The sequence below is a fragment of the Zeus faber genome (genome assembly GCF_960531495.2).
Source record: "Zeus faber genome assembly, chromosome: 2".
NCBI classification, from domain to species: Eukaryota; Metazoa; Chordata; class Actinopteri; order Zeiformes; family Zeidae; genus Zeus; species Zeus faber.
Window position 1 is genome coordinate 10,968,923 of NC_137189.1, and position 20,026 is coordinate 10,988,948.

The 20,026-nt window shown below is 44.9% G+C and overlaps 1 protein-coding gene across 1 annotated transcript in view; it reads right to left on the reverse strand.

Annotated features, from left to right (window-relative positions):
• akap7 (A-kinase anchoring protein 7) overlaps positions 1–19,659 on the reverse strand; it is a 46,967-nt gene extending 27,308 nt beyond the window's left edge. The window contains exons 1-8 of the mRNA XM_080024560.1: positions 19,276–19,659; positions 13,605–13,794; positions 12,132–12,296; positions 11,587–11,735; positions 11,196–11,332; positions 8,130–8,290; positions 2,180–2,292; positions 1,730–1,776 (exon numbers count right to left, since the gene is read on the reverse strand). Coding sequence (XP_079880686.1) covers positions 1,730–1,776; positions 2,180–2,292; positions 8,130–8,290; positions 11,196–11,332; positions 11,587–11,735; positions 12,132–12,296; positions 13,605–13,794; positions 19,276–19,437 — 1,124 coding nt within the window. The 5' untranslated portion in view covers positions 19,438–19,659. The remainder of the gene's footprint in view (positions 1–1,729; positions 1,777–2,179; positions 2,293–8,129; positions 8,291–11,195; positions 11,333–11,586; positions 11,736–12,131; positions 12,297–13,604; positions 13,795–19,275) is intronic.
• Between the last annotated feature and the right edge of the window lie 367 nt (positions 19,660–20,026).

Genomic DNA, 20,026 nt, shown 5'->3' on the forward strand with positions numbered 1-20,026 from the left:
CATAGAACGTAATGTAATGCGGCAAGGATCTACTGAGACCTACGCCCTTGGGAGAAATCCCTCTACAATGGGAGAAAAAAAAAAAAAAAAGCTTTTTTTCTTATGTCGGCTCCACAGAAATATGACACAAAGCTTGACCCATTCTCTGGACCTTAATAATTATCTGTGGCAGTTTCGCCTACCATGCGCCACCCAAGTTGCGTGTTCAGGGACCTCCGGCACAGAGACACAGAAGACGGGGTTGTGGATACCAGTTTATTGTAGAGAGTGGGCTAGTTGGAATAAGCCGATGAGCAGATGGACATGTGTCATGACAGGACTCCTCTTCTGAGTGTGTGGGGAACCAACGAGCAGCAGGAATGCAGCCACTTTGACCCTGGGTCCCCAATTACCCAGGTCAGGTGTGGCTGGTCAAATCACACCATCCCCACACCACATACACCCAACACCAAACTGAGGCCAGGGAAAATACCTGGCCAAAGCCCGCTTACCCTACCCACACAAAGCAGAGAACAAAAAAGAAAAAAACGCCTAAAATACAGACTGACACAGGGTTCCTATACCTAAAAATACAGACTCTGACCCAGGGTTACTATATCTAAAATAAATAAAACACTGGTCTCTAAAACAGGGTTCCCATACCTTAAACCAAAAAATGTAAAAAAATAAAATAAAATAACTGATCCCCTTCCAGGAGACTCGCTTCCCCGGAATAGCACGGGTCACCGGCTTCGTTCCCCCAGGGCGACGATGCAGACTCTCCACTTCCCTCCCGGAGCGTGGGACCTCGAGGTGCTGTATTTGCTGGTGGAGGCGTGGCCGGGCATGGCTGTTGCGGTGGCTGCTTGGAGGGGTGGCCTTGCTGCTGGGCTGCTCGATGGTCCCGGCGGCGGCTGCTGGGTAGAGGAGCTAGCTGCAGGCAGTTACCCGTGATGGCTGCTGCGGCTGCTTCTCCCCCGGTCCTCTGCCGGACCCCCTGGGTCGTGATGCTGCCAGTCGGGAGAGAGTTGGAGCTGGGGCCGCCAGTTTGCCTGCTGGTGTGGGACGGCTCCTTTCCTCAGGATAATTACACGATTTGGTCCTTTTTTTTTTTTTAAATCTCTTTTTATCTTTTAGCACTTTGTCCTTTGTTGTGAGATTTCACATAACAGTCGCCAAGAATGGAATAAATCAAAACAAAACACCTGATTAAGCCACTTGTTCCCTCCCCGGGAACAAGGTGCAGTGTGCGTGTGCTGCTGAGAGCCCGGGACAACTGCTCAGTCTGGAGGGAGCCTCTTCCAGAACAATCCGTCTGTTTTTTTCTGACCTTTTTTAAATTTAATGAGCATAAAGCTGGACCAACTCGGTTGGCAGAAAAAAATAAAATAAAAATTGTCTTTCGTTAATGTCCTTCAGCAATCGACTCCATCGATCGCAGGTTGACGATTGAATTGTCAAATTTGCCCAAGTCTACAATGTGATCCTATGCACAGTAAAATTATTGGTATTAATTATAATCATAAATAATTCCATGTATTTACCTGGTTGTTGCAGTTTGCACAGTGTAATTGCATGTAAAGTATATTATTACACAAGTATTTGAGTGAGTGAGCCATTTAATGAACATGTAGATAAAAAATATTGATATCTATTTGTATCGCAGGTTGCCTAGGTAAAGGTTGCAAAAAAAACCCCCAAAAAAACAAAACAACATTTCCAGTTTTTTTAAATAAAAGTCCAAACCTACCTGTCAGTGTAGTTGGAGTAAAGTGCAGGATCCACACGTTTTATACCCTTTGTGACACGAGACAGTAGACAAAGAAGAAAGAAACAAAATTACATGAAGGAAAACAAAAAGCAAAACAATAATTACACACACACACACACACACACACACACACACACACACACACACACACACACACACACACACACACACACACACACACACACACACACACACACACACACACACACACACACACACACACACAACCCTCCCTCTCTCCCTCCCTCCCTCCCTCCCTAATGGCTGTCCAGGAGACATATGCTATTGTTTGATCAAGTTTAAGGCTGGCTGATTGGAGAAAGCTCCAACCTTCCTTCCTGTACCCCTCCCCTCTCCATCTTATTTCTCTTTCTGCGAGAACTGGGGAGTGTCTACTTCCGTTTCTGTGTTTGCAACCGCACGGTGTACCTGAGAGCGTAACTTTGGGGCTCTGGAAAGCTTCATAATAGTGAGGTGGGGCTCAAACCCACGGCCATCACCCTGCAGGATTCCCTCGTCCTCAAAACACCTCCGCAGAAGCTCTGGAATAAGACACACGAAGGGCAAAGACGTTCAGACATTATGAGTCAGATCCACACACTGCAGATAAAATCATCGGGTATTTTAAACAGAATTGATATTGTGATGCATCTGCTCATATATTGTGAATGACATTTTTTGACCTCCTCCGCCTTAGATCCTTAGGCTAAAATGCTTCCGCCTGCCTCACCAGTTTAGGTGCATTTTCCGCCCCCCCTTTATTTTTTTTATCCTGGGGCAGAGAAACAGTCAACCCTGTTGTATCCAGAATACCAATACCGTTAAATCCCATCTTAAGACTCTCCCCATTCCCTTGGCCTTGGAAGATGCCCTATGGTCTGCGGTGTTTCATGTTCGTCATGTGCCTCCTCTATCTCCTGGAAAGTTCAGTCTCTTATTGTGCTTTGTCTTTTTATTTTGTGTACTTATTTTCTGATTCACAGCACTTTGGCGACATTTGTCGTTTTTAAGTGTGCTTTACAAACTCGACAACATACTACGTTCCATATGAGTGGTCAGATGTGGCGTTTTCCCGACCCCACTGAAAAGCCATTGTGCTGTCTTTGTAGAGTATTCTTTTTTCTGGCCTTTGATAGAACGTAGACTGTTTCATCCTACAGACCTGATTAGCGCTGATGACTGTTGCCTTAGCAACCAAAGACTCACCGGCCAAAATGATGGAGCAAAGAGTGGTAAATCAGAGACACTTCATTGTTAACGTAATCGTTGTGTGATTCAAGATACGAAGGGAGAAGATAATTGTTCAAATAATGGTAAGAATTATACATAAATCATTCATAACAGAATGAGAACGTAGTACATTTGAATTTGTTATAAAGAATGAAAAATTCTAATTATTTTGAATACACAACTAACTATTTAATGTGTTTTGATTTTTAGCCTCTTGCTTCGAAAGGGAATTATGGAGATAATGTACTGCTATACATTTTGTAAAGCTTGTTTTAATAGAATATTGTTTTTGCCACTGAGGTACACCACTGCCTAACCGGCTCACGTTCTCTTACCATTTCAGAATTCATTCTTTTCTGAAATACATCACTCTCCCATAGGGTTTGTAATATACAGTGGGGCAAAAAAGTATTTAGTCAGCCGCCAATTGTGCAAGTTCTCCCACTTAAAAAGATGAGAGAGGCCTGTTATTTTCATCATAGGTATACCTCAACTATGAGAGACAAAATGAGAAAAAAAATCCAGAAAATCACATTGTCTGATTTTTAAAGAATTTATTTGCAAAATATGGTGTAAAATAAGTATTTGGTCAATAACAAAAGTTAATCTCAATACTTTGTTATATACCCTTTGTTTGCAATGACAGAGGTCAAACGTTTTCTGTAAGTCTTCACAAGGTTTTCACACACTGTTGCTGGTATTTTGGCCCATTCCTCCATGCAGATCTCCTCTAGAGCAGTGATGTTTTGGGGCTGTCGCTGGGTAACTCAGACTTTCAACTCCCTCCAAAGATTTTCTATGGGGTTGAGATCTGGAGACTGGCTAGGCCACTCCAGGACCTTGAAATGCTTCTTACGAAGCCACTCCTTCGTTGCCCGGGCGGTGTGTTTGGGATCATTGTCATGCTGAAAGACCCAGGCACGTTTCATCTTCAATGCCCTTGCTGATGGAAGGAGGTTTTCACTCAAAATCTCACGATACATGGCCCCATTCATTCTTTCCTTTACACGGATCAGTCGTCCTGGTCCCTTTGCAGAAAAACAGCCCCAAAGCATGATGTTTCCACCCCCATGCTTCACAGTAGGTATGGTGTTCTTTGGATGCAACTCAGCTTCCTTTTTCCTCCAAACACTTGAGTTGAGTTTTGACCAAAAAGTTCTATTTTGGTTGCATCGGACCATATGACATTCTCCCAATCCTCTTCTGGATCATCCAAATGCTCTCTAGCAAACTTCAGACGGGCCTGGACATGTACTGGCTTAAGCAGGGGGACACGTCTGGCACTGCAGGATTTGAGTCCCTGGCGGCGTAGTGTGTTACTGATGGTAGCCTTTGTTACTTTGGTCCCAGCTCTCTGCAGGTCATTCACTAGGTCCCCCCGTGTGGTTCTGGGATGTTTGCTCACCGTTCTTGGGATCATTCTGACCCCACAGGGTGAGATCTTGCGTGGAGCCCCAGATGGAGGGAGATTATCAGTGGTCTTGTATGTCTTCCATTTTCTAATAATTGCTCCCACAGTTGATTTCTTCACAACAAGCTGCTTACCTATTGCAGATTCAGTCTTCCCAGCCTGGTGCAGGTCTACAATTTTGTTTCTGGTGTCCTTTGACAGCTCTTTGGTCTTGGCCATAGTGGAGTTTGGAGTGTGACTGTTTGAGGTTGTGGACAGGTGTCTTTTATACTGATAACGAGTTCAAACAGAGTGGAGGACAGAGGAGCCTCTTAAAGAAAAAGTTACAGGTCTGTGAAAGCCAGAAATCTTGCTTGTTTGTAGGTGACCAAATACTTATTTTACTGAGGAATTTCCAATTAATTCATTAAAAATCCTACAATGTGATTTCCTGGATTCTTTCCCCCCATTCTGTCTCTCATAGTCGAAGTGTACCTATGATGAAAATTACAGGCCTCTCTCATCTTTTTAAGTGGGAGAACTTGCACAATTGGTGGCTGACTAAATACTTTTTTGCCCCACTGTACATCTAAACAAAGTTGCACAAGGACACTGAAAACACATGCAAAGATACGAGCACGAAAAAACAAAAAACACATGCAAGCACACAAACACAGAGCTGCTATGATGAGACGAAAAATAAAACGGCTATTTTTGGAAAAGCAACTTGAGGAGAGAGGAAAAGAGAGAAAGGGTAGAATATAATCAATACAGAGAGAGGGGGAGCAGGAGAGATGGATGCAAGGCAGGGGTCACTGAGCAGAGGAGAGAACGGGAGAGGACAAGAGTCGCACTGCCTTTCCTTTCGTCTGCCTGCTAGTCTGTCTGTCTGTCTGTCTGTCTGTCTGTCTGCCCGCCGGATCCATTTTCGTGGAATTTCCCTGCTTTTCCCACCGGGTATCAACAAACTGATATCTTATCTTATTTAACTGTGTGCAGAATTAAGTGGCGTCTAGCGTTCCGGACTTGGCAGAAATGGAATATAATATTCATAAATATGATTTCATTTGTGTATAATCCCATGAAATAAGAATTGTTGTGTTTTTGTTACCTTAGAACGATATCTACATAGCGAGCAGGTCCTCTTTGCACCATCATGTTTCCTAAGTAGAACAGAATGGACAAACCAAACAGTGGCTCTTCTTCTAACCTCCGTAACCTTACCGGGTGGTCTAGCCGCTCTTTGACACAGAGAACGGACAATAAAATGTGTATCCTGGAAACGCTATCTCACTATCAGACCAAACGCTTAGAATTAAATAGCTTTTTAGCATTACTTCACTACACTGTCTGCTTGTATTACCATGCAAAGCGGCAAGCTAACGTGAGCAATAAAACGCTACCACAATGCGGAACAATAAACGCCCGTAATCGCTATCTTACTCGTAAGCTACGAGCTACAGTTTCATAGACGAAATAACTAAATACATCTTGACCTCATCACTTGACATATGATGGGACATCTTTGGGAAACAGCTTCTGGCCCCTGAAGGCCACCGTAGCTTCTCCTACGTCGTTGGAAAGGGGGGGGTGGGGTTCAGTTTGTTGCAATCTGCACTCTCTCCACTAGATGCCACTATATACTACACACTGCACCTTTAAGACATTGAAACTGTATTACCGTTAGTGTTGGAAGTACACACTTAATTACTAATAGTAACCTGGGGCTGTGCAGTATGGCAATAATAATTTTGAATGATAATTTTGGATTGGTTTTATGGTAAGGCGAACCCTAATCCGACCCAGTTGCGGTCAGGGTTGCCAGTTCATACAAAAAAATGTCCCGCCCAAATACGCACAATTGTTGACATTGCAATGTAATCAATCCACGCAATTTGAGAAAATGTCTGTCTGCAAAATTCATTGAAAGGCTTGGAATTTTAAAATCCTCTTCTTCCCCCTCTCTTCCAACCAATCCTGTTTTTCCCCAATCAAAATTTTTTTTTTAATTTAATTGGTTTTAACCAAATCATTTTTATTTTCCCTGCATTGCTCTTAGTATACTGTAGCTCATAAACAAATCCAAAATCCAATCGAAACCTCACATAAATGTGTATTGGTTAAGATTTTTTATTTTATTTCTACAATTTCTACCTTTAAAGACATCGTTAGAACCAGGTAAAACTGGTGTTACCGAATGTGAATAGTTGGAATAGAAACTATGACGGTGGGATGGGGACCTTCACTGACGGGAAATGGGATCGTGCAGCTAACACTCAGATGCAGGTCAGAGATAAACTAGGACGTTCAGATGAAATAGAAATCCATTCAAAGATGTACAACTATGGACTTTATGTCCTCAAGCAACATTCATTTCATTTGAATAAGACGGTAGACTAAGAACTATTTTTTCATCCCAACAATACAGTACTAATAAGCAAATTAGGTTATTTATGTGAGGATCGTGTGTTATGAATTATTAACGAATATGGTTCATAAGTGGTTTACAACAGTAATGTAGGGCAATATTGTAAGTCAAAGGGGGCCCACTTCCTGTTCCACATATGATTTTTGGATTGCAACCCGAGGGAAATCCTCTTAGAAATGACGGCTTAACATCATTTGACACAGATACATGCAAACACGTAAACAAACGCATACATGAGCTCAGCTGAGAAATTTGCATTGACACGTACGACCCGACTATCTACCTATTCTGATTATGAAAATAAAAACTGAAAACACAATTAAATAATTGTTTTTGTTTTCCATTTGTCAACTTGTGTCTAAGATATTTCAACCCAACTCTTGACCATTTGTAATGTTTTTAGTCAACAGCGTAGCACATTTTGTGGACAATGTGATGATTCTGTACATTTCTGTAAAACCTAATCTTTGGCAGTTGCCTGTAGAAAGGGGGTTGATTTGGGGTTTTGTTTTATCAGTAATGTAACAGTCTTGTATTTATACAGATAACGATCTTTAACTTGACATTTATGATTAAGGATGGGGATCAAGACGCAATACCTTTATTGTATCAACTGAGGTGCAACGATACTAATGAGTATTGAAAATTTCTACAATTTCAATGTGGAAAATAAATAAATAATTCTGTGACATTCAGTGCCAAATTTGAATAACTGAGTAGCCTCAGCCTCAATGACCCAGAAATACAACTTGACAATTGCATGATAACAGCATAACAATTCATCATGAAATTTCCTTTTATTTTTAAAGCTAGGCTGAAATCTTATTTTGGTTTGAAGAAGCATAAGACTATTAACTTAGTATTTCCAATAATTATTTAAAAAAAGATGGCTTTTGAGAACACAGTTCTGAAGTCGAGGTATCTGTACCCGTATTGGAGAATTTTGATAGATACCAAGTCCTCAGGAAGAGCAGGGTTCAAGCAGCAGTGCTGCTCTGCTGGTGACCCTGCAACCTCACCTCCGTGTGTGTGTGTGTGTGTGTGTGTGTGTGTGTGTGTGTGTGTGTGTGTGTGTGTGTGTGTGTGTATTTGTGATATACTTGTCAAGTATATGAAATAAGTGATGTCACCTGAAAGGTTGATGCACTGTACTTAGGTTAACCCATTTGTAGGCTAGCTCCGTATAAGAACTTTGGAAGGATACTGTATTAATCTCTGATCTAGACATGCACGGACGCACACACTCACACACATGCCTAAAATGCAATTTTAAACCAAGATGCAAAGGAAAAAAGGCAAGAAGGAAAGAAGTGACAAGCTGCACCACTGACCTGCCAGACTCTCCAGTGTTTCTTGATGTCGTCCTGGGGTGAGCCCGACAAACACGACCTCCTTCCTAAAGTGACTGATCCCGGAGAAGGACAGCGTCAGGCCCTGCCCACCAAGGAGCTTGGCCAATGAGGGCTCAGCCCTGGTCAGCGCAGCCGCTGCACTAAAAGGAAATATGCATGGATATCAATAAACAGGCACACAGGCAGGCACACACACACACACACACACACACACACACACACACACACACACACACACACACACACACACACACACACACACACACACACACACACACACACACAGCTTAATTCTCTCTCTTTGCCTCCCTCCCTCCCTCTCCCTCTATGAGAGAGAATCCAGTGATGACTAATGGCATAATCTAGTCTTTGATGCAGCCTATGGATCATCATCATCATCACACTATGTGCTTTGTTGCTCCAACAGTGCAATATTTTAGTTACTCGAAAAAATAAAATCACAGAATCATTGATCTTGCATTGGAAAAAATTTAATTGACTTAACATTTTCTACATAAACTTGTCCAAGTTGACGACTGAACTTGCCAGATTGGAAACTACTTTCCCTCAATTTCACTAAAATACTTTTATAAATACTAATTAGGAGGAAAGAAAGGACAAATTTGACATCCTTTATGAATGTTAATGAAGAAACGAAATATATCATATCAACATAATAATAAATATATAACGAAAGTAATTTTTAATATACGATCAATATAAACAATGCCTCAAAGGATTCTCAAGATCGTGCTCCTTTTTGGAGACCTAGCGTCTTTCCTGGAAGCACTGAGAGGAAGAGATAACAACATGCCATTAATGAGTTATTGATATTATTCTAGGTTGTATGGAGCCAGTAAATACCCGATAAACCATGTAAAAGGGAGAAGGTCTTATTCCAGAGTGGACAATAGAATGAGGAAAGAATAATGATGGTGAGCTTACTGAGCGGGATACAACTAATCATTGTATGGTTTATTTCAGGAGAAGCTTAACTGAAGATAGTACACTGGAAGGGAGGAGTTTTTGTTTTACTCAACACCCTAAGTCAGGAAAAAATAGCCTGGCGGTCTTATCCTCAGGCTGAAAGGTCCTTGGCACGATCCCAGACATGGATGTACGTATCCTTGATCAAGACACCAAACCTCCCTCCGCTTCTGGGGCGCCTGCCAGGAGACCGACCCCTCGCCCAAATCAGTGTGTACAAAGATAATGGCCCTCCAGTGGCTTATGTAATACAGGACACAACATGAAAGATAGCTTTTATAATTAAATGAGAAAATTGCATTTTTGAGGGAATTGTATGTATTTAAAATGCATTTCAGACAGCGAAACCCATATATTATATAGATTCATTAGACGTAGAGTGAAATATCTAAGCCTTTATTTCTTGAAATGTTGATGATTGTGGCTATAGATAATGAAAACCCAAAATTCAGTCTCTCAGAAAATTAGAATATTGTGAAAGAGTACAATATTGGAAAGTCATGGTGTCACACACGAATCAGCTAATGGACTCAAAACACCTGCAAAGGTTTCCTGAGCCTTGAAATGGTCTCTCAGTCTGGGTCAGTAGGCTACACAATCATGGGGAAGACTGCTGACTTGACAGATGTCCAGAAGACAGTCACTGACACGCTCCACAAGGAGGGTAAGCCACAAAAGGTCATTGCTAAGGAATATGGTTGTTCACAGAGTGCTGTATCCAAGCATATTCATAGAAAGTTGAGTGGAAGGAAAAAGTGCACCAACAAAAGGGATAACCGCAGCCTTGAGAGAATTGTCAAGCAAAATCCATTCAAGAATTTTGGGGAGGTTCACAAGCATCAAGAGCCACTACGCACAGACGAATCCTAGACATGGGCTACAAATGTCGCATTCCCCGTGTCAAGCCACTCCTGAACCAGAGACAACGTCAGAAGCGTCTTACCTGGGCTGTGGAGAAAAAGAACTGGACTGTTGCTCAGTGGTCCAAAGTCCTCTTTTCAGATGAAAAGAGGACTTTGGACCACTAGCAGGTTCTGCTCGACTGCACCAAAAGAGCAGTGCAACTTCCAAGCCCTCATGTCATTTGAAAAATCAAGGTCCCAGAGTCTGGAGGAAAAGTGGAGAGGCACAGAATCCACATTGCTTGAAGTCCAGTGTGAAGTTTCCACAGTCGGTGATGATTTTGGCTGCCGTGTCATCTGCTGGTGTTGGTCCACTGTGTTTTCTGAAGTCCACAGTCAACACAGCCACCTACCAAGAAATTTTAGAGCACTTCACGCTTCCTTCTGCTGACAAGCTTTATGGAGATGCTGATTTCATTTTCCAGCAGAACTTGGCACCTGCCCACACTGCCAAAGGTACCAAAAGCTGGTTCAATGACCATGGTGTTACTGTGCTTGATTGGCCAGCAAACTCACCTGATCTGAACCCCATAGAGAACCTATGGGGTATTGTCAACCGGAAGATGAGAGACACCAGACCCAACAATGCAGATGACCTGAAGGCTGCTATCAAAGCAACCTGGGCTTCCATTACACCTGAGCAGTGCCACAGGCTGATCGCCTCCATGCCACGCTGCATTGATGCAGTAATTCATGCAAAAGGAGGCCCAACCATGTATTGAGTGCATGGAAATGAACATACTTTTCAGAAGCCTGACATTTCTGTTTAAAATATCCTTTTTTTATTGATCTCTAATATTCTAATTTTCTAGAGACACTGAATTTTGGGTTTTCATTATCTATAGCCACAACCATTAAAATTTCAAGAAATAAAGGCTTGAAATATTTCACTCTATGTGTAATTAATATATATAATATATGGGTTTCACTTTCTGAAATAAGTGACAAAAAATATTTTACTTTTTCATGATATTCTAATTTTATGAGATGTACCTGTATATGTGTTTTCACTGTATCCTGGTTTATTCTTAATGTTTTCCAATGACTAGATTTATACTACAACCGTTATACTGTACCTATTTGAGGGCGTATATATATTCGCTGTAGAGCAAATAGTTTGCCATGTGTGTATATGTTGGCATGTGCATCCACTCACAGGTCTACTTGCTCTTGACTGGCGAGGTGAGTGACTAAAAGTGTGATGTGCAGAGTTGGGGCGGGGATCATGGCTTTAGCCAAGCGAGGCTCCTGCTGAAGCACCGCCTCTTGGACCTCAACCACAGCTGAGCTGATCTGGAATTGGAAAAATTTGCTTTCAATCACCACAGCTACTGCACGCACACAAGTATTCTACCTCCCGAAAAGAATGCAAGTGTTGAAAGGTTTTAGTCGGCTCAAAGGATTTATTGCAGCATTCAATGACGCAAACAGACAAAGCATCCCCAAACGAACCCGAAGATTATACTGTTTGGCAAGGTGAAGTGTAAAGGCTGTGAAGGACGTCCAAGTGTACTGCGTCAAAAGGAAAATAATCAATAGATCCTGACCTCTGCATTAGTGATGGGAATGGAGACAAAGTAGTTGGGCCGTTGCTTCTCTTTTGGCTTTTTCTTCTTCTCTGCATCCTCCTCGCTGTCCACTAGCCCTTCGTTATCCCCCCTCTTCCTCTTCCTCTGGGGGGACTCTGGGTTAGAAACTGGAGACAATGGGCAGTGACAGGTGTCAATTAGAAAACATACCCTCAAATAGAATCCACTTTAAGGGTGACCTTGCCCTTTTGAATTTTGTCCAATTTGTTCAAATTCATTGAACGGAGATATTCTGCGATGCGTTAATCGCGAATATCTGGGGGGCTTGACTTATGTATTAGTTATATCAATTCCACTTGCATATCGGTGTACACTAGCTACTACTGTTTGGCACTACCACAACCCTGACTCTGGATTTTACTGGGTACAGTTGTTAAACAGGGGATTTAAGACTAATAACCCAGTACTGTCACGAAGAGAGTGCGAGCAAGCTAACCCTCTTACAAGCGAATCAGCAGGAAAACTTAACCCTGAGGGTCTAAAGAGAAAAGTCATTAACATACATCCCAATTCCTTCCACGCAGAAGAGCTTGCCAAGGCAAACGGAAGCTCTGACATCACGTTTGTTGTGTTTTCGGCCGAAGGTAGCTTTTTCTTCATCAGCTTTCTCCTCTCTTGCCTCATCTTCCTCGTTGTCTTCGTCTGAGATGGTCTTCCTTCATTTTGAGCTGCAAACAGACACATAGCGCCGGAACACCCAGAGAACTCATCACACTCCCACAAATGCAGGTAACATAACAGAGGTAAATGAACAGAAATTGGGCATAAAACAAATAGATGCAGAAACGGTTTCCAAAACTTGTTTGAGAAAAACAAACTGTTCCCCAGAATAACACACCCTCAACATAATAGTATATATACTTTCAGTTGTGGGCTTGTGCGAACAGTGCTCACTAAATATAGTACATTGATGGGTTTAAAGTCCAGAGACAAAACAAAAAAATCATAAATATGCTAATTCCCCTAATCACAACCCAATTGCATTTCGCTGAAAAACATTATGCTTCAGTGCTGCAGCTGAACAAATCATAACCAACATTTGACTTCATACAGTACCAACTAACCCAAGTTAATATATTGTGAAAACTCAAAACGTGTGACTATCCTCTGAGAACATTGGTCGGTGTGTCACAAATCATTTTAAAAACAAAGCACAACCGTGGCTTCTTAAGTATAAATACCCAATATGGCATGTAGTCAAGATATACGACTGATTCTATTACCCCTGTCAGAGACAGATTTTATTGGGACATTCAGCCAATAATAATACAACCACATTAATTTAAAAAGTAAACTTGAAACTTTCTCTTAACCTGGACACACTTTTGTGATTTATTTTCTTTAATGCACACCTAACAGATTAGTGGTAATATTTTTTTTATTTATCAGATTACAAGCAATCTCAAAGGTTTTTTACATTAAATGGTGACATGATACTTTATCTACAGATCGAGGCATATTCAATATAAAAATAAAATATAACATAGCAGCGTGTCAGAGTTCAATTTAATAGAATTTAAAGACACCAATTTAAGACTTTTTTCAGACAAATCACCTCTTATTCAATAAAGTATTCTATGTACGTGTAAAGGTACTAATGTTATATATATTTGGTACAGGGCAGAGGTAAGTATTACTTAAAAACAGTGTATGTTAACTAAATTATTCAATGAACTGTTGCTATAACAGTTTCCTTTAGGTCTGACAGTAAGGTAACATGATATACTGTTATAAATCTAACCATTAAATTCTAATTCTTTGATTTCTCTCTACAGGTAAGTATCACAGGTAGGTAGGTATTACATGAGTTGGGTAAGTCTAGCGTTAGAATCGGACAAAATGTTTATGTTCAAAAGAAGTCCTCATAAATTCAAATTTAAAAGTACTTACTGACTTTCAATGGCAATTATTTGTAAAACTGAATTTTAGACATTTCAAGACTTAAACTGCAGAGCCACAGTATCTAAGCCACTCACCTGGAAGTGTCTCAACTGAACCATGGTTTGGTTCGTTGCTTGGTGCATCCACCACGCCTGTGGTCATGATTAGCAGCCCATCTTCTATTTCACTCTCTTTAACACTTCCAACACAGTCATCATCTGAGAGATGAATCGTCTTCTCCATGTCACAGGAAATACTGACACACTGGATTTCACACTCCATCCACTGTTAAAGGAAGAATAGCGTAGGCATCCTTGACAGTGGTGGATGGAATACTCAGACTTTTCACTTCAGTAAAAATACAATTACTGACAAAATGTATCCAGTTAAAGTACCACAGAGGCATTTCTACTTAAGTAAAAGTATAAAAGTACTTTATTGGAAATGGGCTCTAAGTATAAAAAGTAAATAACTATACAAATCCAGTGCCCTGATATAGCCGATATACGCCACAAAACCAGCAGGGCTTGTAGTCATTTCACTGAATTCAGTGGTCTGTCCACAGACCATGGACGCTACAGCGGACCACTGGTTACTACCACTAGGGAGCGCTGAAGCTAGTGGTCCGGACCAATTACTGAGTTGTCTTTGTGGTCGGTCCGTGGTCCAGACAAGTTGCTCAGTGGTGTGTCGTGTGGTCCATCCATGGCCCTTGTTACCAGATGTCTTCAGCTGCCAGATTGCGCCGCAGACTACCAAATTTTGATTATGTGATTGTTTGTGTAGAGCAAGAGATCTATATAGGGGGTGGGCCCAGGCCTTTTGGTTATGTTGATGCAAAGGATTGTGGGTCCAGAGATGTTATGTGTCTCCATTGTGTTTTATATTTTACATTCTGTTGGGGATATTCTGTTGGTGCTAGGCTGTGTTGTTTGTGTTGGGGGTTGACCCAAACTGCGTTGACTGTTGTTGTTGACAAGGACAGGACCTGATGTTGACTGACTTAACTGGTTATGACCTCAGGGGTTCTGTGTGTTATTGTTGTCTGTGAAAATAAATGGAAGCTGCCCCTGCTGGTCGTACGGTGTATGGGACGCAGGCAGTGGCTTATAAAAGAATGCTCTGTCTTGACCAAATTAATTTGCTTCACGGCGCAGGCTCGCCACATCTGGTGTCAGATGTGGGATACGTACCAAATTAATCAAGAGCTCCGCGAAACGGCAGAGGCTATACGGAAGATGGACGAACTGACAGGTTGCCCCGCCCAAACCAATGGCGCCAGTGCATCGCAACTGAGAAAAAGGGAGTTTCTGGCGCAAGTTTTAAACCAACCAGAGATCGGTCGCCACCTGGTGGCCAGGGGGGAAACTAGAAACGCTGTCAGCTGCCTATGAAAATCTACCAGCTACACCTACGCCTTGGGTTCCGTCGACCATGGCTGCACCTTGAACCCCTGCTAAGCTGCCAAGGTACAGTGGGGGAGGCGCTGTTGGAGCCCTGTCTTGCCCAGCTACGGCTTGCAGAATGGTACAGCCGATAGGAGACGAAGAGGCCACCGTCCACCTGGCCCTGGAGGGACAGGCACTGCAGGTTCTGCTAGACCTCACACCAAAAGAGCAGTGCAACTCCCAAGCCCTCATTATAGCGGTGGAGAGACGTTTCGGGCAGTACCTGTTTGCGGACAAAAGCAAGCAGCAGCTGGCCAGCCGCTATCGGCAGGAAGGAGAGAGCCTAGGTACCATTACAGCAGATGTGCGGTTCCACGCTCAACATAGTAATCACAGTTCAGCTCAGCAGACCAGGAGGACCTCGCCTGGCACGCATTCCTGCGGGCGCCATCACCGGAGTGTTTACGCCAGCAAGTGCGCCTCACTGCACCCCGCTCGCTAGATGAGGCACTACAGGAGGCAGAGTGGGCTGAGGCGATTTTTGGCGGCCGAGCCACCCCACCAAGAGCACCCTCGTCCCGACCACACATCAGAGCAGCAGACTGCGACGGCAACGACCTGGAGGACGACGACAGAGAGCTTGTTTGCTGGGTGCCACCCCCAGTCCCGACGACGACCACCACCTGACTCCCCTCCAAGGTGGATGTACCCTGGTGGGCCGCCTTGGCCACAACGGGGGCCTCTACGTGGACTGTGAACTTGATGGCCAGATTTGCCAAGCCCTTGTGGACACTGGGTCCAACATCACCCTCGTCCTTCCAGGAATCCTGCAGGGCACCAAGGGGGTACCCTCTTCAGCTTGGACCCCTACTTCTGTCCAGATGATGACGGTGAAGAAGGAAAAAGCCAATATGAAGGGCACAAAACCAGTGTGGACTCACATTGGAGACCAGGAAATGGTGCATGAGTTCTGGTTAGCCCACATCCAGGATGCATCATCGGTTTGGACCTGCTGACCTGTCCTGGTGCCCGTCCTGGCGCCCGGGCTGCTCTCACCATCGGCTCGGAGACCGTAGCGCTTCACCCAGGCCCGAGAAGGGCTCGGCGAGACCACCAGTGGACAGCTGCTGCCCGAGCTGCACCAGCCACCAGAGGGTCCTCTATACCTCTGCCAGCCACCAATGGGCCCTCCACAGCACCGCCAGCAACCAAGGGGCCCTCTATGTCGCCGCCAACAGCCGGGGGGTCCCGTACACTCCCTACTTCGCGTCCATCTACTGAGACCTAGATGGTAGTCCAGGAGCTGTGGAAACGTAGACGTGAGGCACAATCACCAACAGCGTCGGAAGCTAAAGGAGCTCCTCAATGACAATGTCGACCTCTACGCTGCCAAGGATTAGGACTGCATGCAGATGGGGTTGGTCCAGCATGCCATTGACACTGGCTCCTCCCCACCCATACGCCTGCAGTCCTGGCCAAGCGTCTGGTAGTGGAGGAAGATCCGGGAGATGGCTGCTGCGGGAGTGATCGAGCCTTCACATAGCCCGTGGGCAGCGTCAGGTGTTCTGGTGAGAAAGAAGGATGACAACTAGAGGTTCTGCATGGACTATAGGCGTCTGAATGCTGTAACTACCAAGAACCCCTACCCTGCATCGACGATGCCCTGGATTACATTGCAGGTTCCATCTGGTGGAGGTGGCGGCGAAGGCCCAGCCAAAGACAGCGTTCAGCATCGGGCAAGGGCTGTGGCAGTTCTACGTCATGCCATTTGGACTCTAATGCGCCAGCCACGTTCGAGAGGTTGATGGAAACGGCGCTGGCAGCCATTCCCTGCGATCGCTATGTGGTATACCTAGACGACCTACTGGTACATGCCAACAGTTTCGAGAGGGCCTGGGCTAACCTGCGGGAGGTTTTCGCTGTTATTCGACAGGGGGTTGAGGCTTAAAAAAGAGCCATCCCGGGGCATGTTGTCGACGCGCAGGGGGTAGCCACCAATCTGGCAATAGCGGTTGCGGGATTGGCCAACGACGACTACTGTCAGCAAGCTGCGAAACTTCCTAGGCCTGGCCTCCTACGACCGCCAGTTCATGAGGGACTTTGCCAGCCCGCCTGAACAACAAGGGCCCTTCTGCTGGGATGACACCTGCAATGCGGCGTTCACCCGACTCTGGAGCGCCCTGATCGAGGCCCCTGTGCTGGCCTATCCTGATGCCCAGAAGCCCTTCATTGTGGACACTGATGCCAGTAACGTGAGGGCGGGAGCTGTCTTGTCCTAAGGAAAAGGGGGTGAGGAGCAGGCAACGGCCTACTACATCCGGGCACTGAGCTGGGCCGAAAGGAACCTTTGCGTCACCCAGCGGGTGCGGCTGGCAGTAGTCCAGGCATTGTGGCACTTCCAACCTTACCTGCACAGCAATCGGTTCCTCCTACGCACCGACCATGCCTCTCTCACCTGGCTCCTGAACTTTCTTAACCCTGAGGGCCATTCAGCCCTGCCTCTGCAGTACCATCTGGAACGTCAGCATGGTATTGCCAACACCCCCTCCCGGCGCCCCCCTGCGGCGATGGAGTGCCGTTACTGTTGGCGTCAGGAGGCGCGGAACAGTGTGATGCCGTGACCATCCAGACCAGGAGTGATGAGGGCTGGCTGCCGGTGTCAAACCAGTAGCTGCAGCAACATCAGGGAGTGGACACCGTGTTGGTGCAAGTGCGGGGTTGGCTGGAGGAAGGACAGCTCCCAGTGTGGGCAGAGGTGTCGGCATCCGGTCCTGAGGTGAAGGGCTACCATTCCCAGTGGGGTAACATTGTCCCTCCTTCTGCTAGGGTTGAGGGCGAGCACAGCACCCCACTTCCTGACCAGCACACCGTACACATTTCGCAGACTTTGTATGAGGTGATGGGGTCGTCGAGGGTAACTGACCGCTCAGGTGGGGGCTATGTAGGGACCTAAGGGGGTGGGCCCAGGCCTTTTGGTTATGTTGATGCAAAGGATTATGGGTCCGGAGATGTTATGTATCTCCATTGTGTTTTATTATGTGTTTCCAATTGTTGGCGTTAACTGTTGTTGATGACTAGGACAGGCCCGTGACGTTGACTGATGGAGCCGGTTATGGCCTGAGGGGTTCTATGTGTTACTGTTGTCTGTTAAAATAAATGGAAGCGGTCCCTCCTAGTCATGTGGTGTATGGGACGCAGTCTGTGGCTTATAAAAGAACTCTCTGTCTTGACCGAATTAATTTGTTTCATGGCGCAAGCTCACCACAATATATATATATATATATATATAATTGTATTGATATTGCACAACATTGCACAATGTACATAATTATGTACATACTGTAAATACATATGCTGTATGCTGTATATAGATTTGTATTTATTAATTTTTACTTTTAAAGTTCTCATATTGTTTTTTTTTTTTTTTATCTTATTCCTGTTCTCATTTCTATTATTCTTTCTGTTTAATTTACTATTACCGTACTATGCCCTCCGGAGTTTGCCTAAAAAGCATTTGACGCTGAGCAACTGGTCCGGACCACAAGGACCGACCAAAAAGCATTACCCACTCACTGGTTCGGACCACTATCTTCAGCGCCCCCTAGTGGCAGTAACCGGTAGTCCGCGGGAGCGACCAAGGTCCGCGGACAGACGTCTGAATTGGTTATACAGTCCCCTCCGCGTAGAGCGCTACTCCCTTCTCACATGTTCATTTCCCTTCCAAAACGTAGTACAGGTGGTTTCACGGGGGCTTACGAAAATAAAGACAGATCCTGAAAAAAAGTGTGTAGTGGTGTACAAGTGTAAAGTCTCTCCCCACCACTGGTCATATGATATATACAGTGGCACCTCGACTTACGACTGCAATTCGTTCTATAAGAACGGTCGTATGTTTAAACAGTCGTATGTGGAAGCATTTTTTCCCATGTAAATTATGAAATCACGAAGGGTGAAAATAAACAAAATACACAGCACAAACACAGTAGATATGAAAAAAATATGGATGAGCGACGAACTACGTGCACACACGATGTAGGTCGCCCCGCTGACTGACTGACTGCTGACTGACTGCTGACTGACTGACTGCTGACTGACTGACTGCTGACTGACTGCTGACTGACTGCTGACTGACTGCTGACTGGCTGCTGACTGACTGCTGACTGACTGCTGACTGACTGCTGACTGACTGACTGCTGACTGCTGACTGGCCGCCGACGCGCCAACTGCAAATTTCCACGGTCGTATCTTGGAGCAGTCGGTCGCAAGTCGATACACATTTTCGCGACTATCGCTACTCGTATCTTGGATTGGTCGTAAATCGAGGTACCGCTGTATAAGATAATTATGAATAAATAGAAACAATAAAAATAAACGTTACCTTGGCTTTGATCCGGCATACGGGCACATCCACTGGACTTAGGCTGCGGACGACACACGGGTCATGCACTCTGGGGATTGTCCTCGTTTTGACGGCCACCGCTCGGCGCACTAAACCCACTTTTGTGAAAAACGTCCGAGTCGGGACGCGGCCAAGGAACATGACCCACCGCTGTTGCAGTTTTAACGCCGAAGAAGTCGACGCAAACGGAGCGTAAAAAAACCCAAACAAAACAGAAGCACTTTCACAGTTCACGGTTATTCGGTGGCGACCCGAACGTTGAACAAACGTCCCCGGGGACACGTCGTGGCGGGCCGGCGAACTAGCTCCGGCCCCGCTGCAGCGTTCGCCGGCGCGACCGAACCGGAGGCGACGCTGAACAGAAACGTGTGTTTGTTGGGACTCGAACCGCGTCGCTGTCACGGGGGGTGATCGGAGCCCGCGACAGCCGCTTTCCCTACCACGCTCCTCCGCGCTGAGCGTGCGCCGACTGCACTTCCGGTAGCTCCCGCGGTGTAATGTAAACATCCGGTCCAGAGCCGATGTGCTGCATTCCCGCCAAATCCGCACTCGGAAAACCCAGAGCTCCTTTATTTTGTGTGGAGTAGCAAGCAATGGCCATTTAATTCGGACGTCCGAGTCGGAATTTCGGGGCAGAGTTTGCCGAAATGCTTCCCTTTTCTGTAGGTTGTTTATTTTTTTAAATTGTTATTAAGTGAAAAAGGTCTTAACTTCGATTTCAACCATGCAG